Source organism: Propithecus coquereli, unplaced genomic scaffold, assembly GCF_000956105.1.
Source record: "Propithecus coquereli isolate 6110/MARCELLA unplaced genomic scaffold, Pcoq_1.0 Scaffold566, whole genome shotgun sequence".
NCBI lineage: Eukaryota > Metazoa > Chordata > Mammalia > Primates > Indriidae > Propithecus > Propithecus coquereli.
This window is the reverse complement of record NW_012151574.1, coordinates 659,787-665,947: the sequence shown is the minus strand read 5'-3', so window position 1 is coordinate 665,947 and position 6,161 is coordinate 659,787. Positions and strand designations below refer to the sequence as shown.

Here is a 6,161-nt window from a genome sequence, read left to right as displayed (position 1 = left end):
CTTGAATAGGCACTTCATAAAAAAGGATCACCAAATGGACAGTAAAAATGAGAAAATGGGCTCCATTTTGCCAGTCATTAGGAAAGTGCAAATTCAAATCACAGGGAAATCCCACAAGATGCCCACCTGAATGGCTAATGAAGAGGCAGACCATAGCAAGTACTGACAAGGTTATGGAGCAACTGGAACTCACACACATTGCGGGTGGTAGTGTAAGTTGGTTCAATGATACTGGCAAGCTATTTGCAATATTTACAATAGCTGAATGTATTTATGCTCTGTGATCCGTACTTTGTGATCTAGAAATTCCATTCCTAGCTATATGTCCAAAAGAAATGCATACTTATGTTCCCCAAAATATATGTACAAGAATGTTCATAGCAATACTATTTATAATAGCTAAAAACTAGAAATTCCCAGTGTACATCAACAGTAGAATGAATACATACATTTTTATATTTTTATATAATAAAATGCTATACATCAATGAAAATGTATGAACTACAGGTGTAGGTTTCAAAATGGATGAACCTCAAAAACATAATGTTAAGCAAAATAAGACATATGGGAAAATGAGACCTTAAGAAAATAATACCTTAGATTTCACTTACATAAATTTTTTAAATATAGAAAATTGAATCTGTAGTTCTGAATACAGACAGAGATGGTATAATTATAAAGGAAAGCAAGGACTGATTACCATAAAATCCAGGAAATTGGTTATCTCTGGGGAGGAGGGAGAGTGAAGCAATTGGGGAAGAATATGGGACATAGATACAGTAAATGTTAGCAAATACAGCTAGTTGCCTAACTGTTCATTTTAATGCTATTTTATAAAGAATGTAGGCATGTTCTACACACTTTTCTGTTTATATGGTTTACTGTGCAATGAGTTTTTTTTTTTTTAATAGCCAACAGACTTTAACATTCTGATATTTCTATCTCCCTGAAAGTTTCAGGCTTGGTGGGCATGGGGGTCTGAGTCTAAAGAGACAGTGGGCAGGATTTAACCAATGGTTTATTGTCTAACAATTAGTTTGCCTTACCCCCACCTCAGCTCAGTGACTTTCAGACCTCAAGTTCCGTCCTTGACAACACCCAGCATCTGGGTATTCATTCCTATTGCTCAGAACTTTGGTAGCAATGACAGAATACTAAGTCAGACTTCCTCAAGCAGAGGGCCAGTTTATTGTCTTCTAACGCTCCTGCGGGAAGGGATTGGGAATATTGCTGTCAAGGTGAAGGAGAGGGAAAGGCTGCTGGTGCTTTCAGAATCTCTTGTTATCGGCTTTTCTCTGCTTTTCTCAGTTTATTAGGTTTGTTCTTCTCAGACAATTGGTCTCCACCCCTAGACTGGAACCATAGATCCTGGAATTTCTTAGTTCATATAAAGGCCCACCTTTACCAAAAGCAGGGACTTCCTTCTTCCCCTTACTGCTCATTCAAATAAAAGACTTCAGTAGACCGGACGAGAGTCACACACACCACACACTCCTGGCCGGGGGTCAGGCTTTCATGATTAGCAGTCCCCATTAGACTCACAGCTTGATGATAGAAAGAGATAACAATTCTTCAGAAGAAACAAGGTGCTGTTCGAAGAAAGGGAAAGGCATGCTGGATGTGTACACTGTAGATATCCTCCTTACAGATGACTTGTGCTTTCTTCCCTTTACTCATCTGAGTGTTTTCTCCCTGCCCCCTGTGATTTCAAGGGCATCATCCCCTTTCAAACCTAGAATTCCCTTCCAATCACTTTCTTGGTACACTTCAAAGCCCACCTATGAAATGGCAAAGTGCAATAATTAGTCATTAGACATTCAAGGCAAAATTTCCTGACACAGCTTTTCTCAGGACCAGGAAAGAATGAAGGAAGATTCCAGTTTGATGCTGGGAGAGGTGAAATGACAGGGTAGGTCTGGGTGGGGTTTTTAGGAGCAGGGAATAATGGGGTTTTGAAATCAAGACTGGATCTACCAGTGACTTGATGATTAACCTTACATGATTCCTTTATCTTCTGGGGCCTCACAGTCTTTCAAAATATGAAGAATTTGGTTGCGATAGTGCATAATGGCCAGTCAGCACTACTTCCGTATGAGAAAGTGGAGCAGCTCTTGGGACTGTCAGGGGTGATGTGACATATTATCTGTCACATTTCCCTGTGAATAATCCTTGGGAAAAGGCCCAAGGTCCCTCCCAGGATGGAGGTGGATATTTCCTGGTAGAGCTAAGGAAACATCTGCTCCCTTGTAAAACCACAGCCCCACCCCTGGTGCCAGGCCAAGCTGGGGCTACATAAAGCCAGGCTTAGCCTCAGCTCTTAGCCACACACCTTCCTGACAAGATGAAGACCAGCGGCTTCTTGGTCCTGGCGGTCTTCCTCATCCTTGGGATGCTGGCAGTAGAGGCAGCTGTCAGAGGAGGTGAGTAGACAGACGATCTGATGGGGCTGCGTTGGGTTGAGGAGAGGCTCTTTGGGGGCCCCTGGGTCTGGACAGGGAACACTTCTGGAGCAGTAGGCAGAACTGGAGCCCACACTTCAGCTTTCTGGCCATTGCCATTATATCCAAACAAAGCAGGAAGTTGGCCGGCAGATTCCACGTGCTTTCCACCCAGTGACTGAGATATCAGGACTGTTTGCGGAAGAAGTGTTGTTAAGTGGCCTTGGCCTCAGGTGTTGATAGTTGTGCAGAATGTGCAACAAAGTGATGAGCCCCAGGCTTCTGGGCCCTGGGTGTGGACTCTGTCCCCTGCTTTTCTGCTTCATTAAAGCACCTGAGTAATCAATCCTCTAAGACTGCACTCCCCAACCCCCAGCCACAGACCGGTACTGGTCCGTGGCCTGTTAGGAACTGGCCCCATCACTGCCTGAGCTCTGCACTGCCCCATCTGTGGAAGAGTGTGTTCCATGAAACTTAGGAACCAGGCCACACAGCAGGAGGTGAGCGGCGGTGAGGGAGCGAAGCTTCGAAGCTTCGTCTGTATTTACAGCTGCTCCCCATCACTTGTATCACCGCCTGAGCTCCGCCTGCCCCCCAGTGCTGCCCCATCCACAGAAAAATTATCTTCCATGAAACCAGTCCCCGGTGCCAAAAAGGTTGGGGACTGCTGCTCTAAGAGGAGGTTAAGAAACAACAGGATGTCAGAAATCATGCTGTCTGAGGACCCCTATTTTACAAAAGGAGGAAACTGAAACGTAGAGGGAAGTGAGGAATTGTCAAGGCAATTCCCAGCGGCAGAAGGAAGCTCAGGTCTCCTGGCATGTGGCTCATGGCTCTTTCCCTCTCCACTAAATTTCCTCAGAAATAACAATGTGTCCTTCTCACTGCTGGGTGTCACCCCAGTCTGGCCTCTGCTCCTGAGAGACTTAAGAGTAGAGGGAGGGGAAGAAACACTCAAGGAAACTCTGGTCCTGTAGACCTTTTCTCCAAAGAGAAGGGAAGTGACTTCTGAGAGTGCAGCTACCCCAGCTACCTGGGTGCACCTCAGGTCATGGGTTGGGGGATACTGCAGTGGGCAGTGGCTGGACCTGGGGGAAAGACACAGTATTTGAAGCATACTGGGTCTTGATGTGGGTCCATTTCTTCTTTTAACAGTTCCCGTTAAAGGTCAAGGCACTGGCAAAGGTCATGTTCCATCCAAAGGACAAGATCCTCTGAAAGGACAAGATGAAGGAAAAGCTGAAGATCTAGTCAAAGGCCAAGGTCCAGTCAAACGTCCAGGCCTCACTAAGCCTGGCTCCTGCCCCAACATTCTGATTCGCTGCGCCATGCTTAACCCCCCCAACCGCTGCGGGAGCGACGCCGAGTGCCCAGGGTCCAAGAAGTGCTGTGAGGGTCCTTGCGGGAGGGCCTGTTTGAACCCCCAATGAGGTGAGCACTGGCTGGAGGGAGAGGGGTCCCCTGAGGATACAGAAGAAAGCTGAGTGGTGGGAAACAATCCCATATTGGTGGGAGGGAGGATATGGGGAGGTGACAGAGAAACTGAGTGACTAAAGGGTCTCAGAGGCTATAAGACGGGTGCTGAGAGGGGTGACCCTGCCTCCTCACTGCGTCTGAGTGCTTTGACCTGCAGAGTCTCATCTCTCTCTTCTCTCCCACCAGGTGGAATCTGTCCTTGCTGCATCTGTCCAGTCCCCAGGGCCACAGGCCCCCATCTCTGGAGCCCTACCCATCCTCATACTGCCTGTTTGTCCTTCATTCAGGGTGCCCAAGCCTGAGTGGCCTCTCTCATCCACTGTCCAATAAAGACCCCCTTCTGCTCCATTTGTTTCTGGCTTCCATGACTTCAGGGTTTCCGCATCCTCTGAGGAGATGGGTGTAGAATTGGGACTCCCTCTCCCCAGGGGAGAGAGGAAAGGCATCCATGGGTGAAGGAGATTGAGAGCAGCAACAAGAGGCCCATTCCTAGGGCTTAACATTAGAAATCCAATAATCAGGCCAAGCACTCTTGTTCCTGCCCTGTTGGATTTCACCAGGAAATGGAAATCTGGAAATCTTACCTTTGGCCTAGGATCAGGAAAAATACAAAAAACAACAAAAAAAATATTGCATAAACTGTAAGCAAGTCCTTTCTTTCCCAATCTACCATCAGTTCTGACCTGGCTGCTGTCAGCCGTGCCACTGTGACCAGCCAACCTTTGTGGCTACACCTGTAGCTCCCTCCTTCCTTCTCTTTAATGTTTCCAAGGGATCTGTATCCTTCCATGAAGACATAGAAAGAATGTTATGGATGCTGGGAAATCCTTGCTCGTTAAGAATTTCACTGGTTGGTGGCTGAGATTCATTCCTCTATTGACACAGCATTCCTTTAGGTTAAGCAATACTTTTTCCCAGTTTCTGTTTTAAGATGTGAATGATGAGGCAAGACACACCAAGTCCTTGATACTTTGGTGTCGATGACTAGGGGGAACAGTATTCTCTGGAGACATCCAAGCTGGGGACAGGGCAGACTTGAGCAGTGAAGATAGGGGTGGAAATATGTTGTGCAAACTTGAACGACCTCACAGCTCTGCTGTTGACCCACCTGCCCCAGTGCCCTTGGACAAGGAAGCTCTCAGGGAAGGCCAAAACTTCAGGAGGAGAATGTTTTGGGTGAAGGGGAATGAACACAGGCTTGACAGTCAGGTGACCTGGCCCCAGCTTTGCCTCCCAAGTTGTTGAGTGACATGAGACAAATCTCTGTCCCTCTCTGAGCCTCAGTTGTCTGTTCAAATTGAAGGGGTTTGATATAATTATTCTGGGAAGAATGGTCTAACCCTGCTATTCTTGGATCTGAAGAAACTCTTCTTTTTGTTCTGGGCTCTTGCTGTGAGTGGAAGTGGGGAGCAGAGGCTTGGGGTGGGAAAACATGGAACACTGCACCCCTTTGCCCCTTCCAGGAGCAAATGAGCCATGGCTTTTCCCCATTGTCCAGGGAGAGTCTGAACTGCAGTAGAGCTTTGATATCAGGGCATCTTGGAGTAAGGCGAGAGCAGTGCCTAAGTTTCTGGCCTGACAAATATAAAATACACACAAACATTGAGTATAGTATTTACTCTGCTTCGGATCCTATACCTAGTAGATTATATGTATTGTCATGTTTATTTTTCATAAAAATCCTGTCAGTTGGGCATTATACATATTTTCTCTAATTTCATAAAAAGATTAAAACTAAGAGATTAAGTCATATAATGATGATAAATTATATTTTATCACATTGTAGCAACAGTTAGAAAATGCCATAGAAAACATTTCCGATTTATAAGATCAACAAAATCATACCATTCCTATGAGTAAACTTAGAAAGATTCCTCTTTAAAAAAAGAAACCCATAGGCCGGGTGTGGTGGCTCATGCCTGTAATCCTAGCACTCTGGGAGGCCGAGGCGGGTGGATTGTTTGAGCTCAGGAGTTCGAAACCAGCCTGAGCAAGAGCGAGACCCCGTCTCTACTAAAAATAGAAAATAAATTAATCGGACAACTAAAAATATATAGAAAAAATTAGCCGGGCATGGTGGCGCATGCCTGTAGTCCCAGCTACTTGGGAGGCTGAGGCAGAAGGATCGCTTGAGCCCAGGAGTGTGAGGTTGCTGTGAGCTAGGCTGACGCCATGGCACTCACTCTAGCCCAGGCAAAAGAGTGAGACTCTGTCTCAAAAAAAAAAAAAAAAGAAACCCATGAAACT

At 46.0% G+C, this 6,161-nt stretch overlaps 1 protein-coding gene across 1 annotated transcript; it reads left to right on the top strand.

Annotated features, from left to right (window-relative positions):
* Positions 1 to 2,289: 2,289 nt before the first annotated feature.
* PI3 (peptidase inhibitor 3, skin-derived) lies at positions 2,290 to 4,262 on the top strand. Its single transcript, XM_012657919.1, has 3 exons — positions 2,290 to 2,420; positions 3,594 to 3,869; positions 4,101 to 4,262. Exons 1-2 carry the CDS (start codon positions 2,342 to 2,344, stop codon positions 3,866 to 3,868), a joined length of 354 nt encoding a protein of 117 aa, XP_012513373.1. The 5' UTR covers positions 2,290 to 2,341; the 3' UTR covers position 3,869; positions 4,101 to 4,262.
* The last annotated feature ends 1,899 nt before the right edge of the window (positions 4,263 to 6,161 follow it).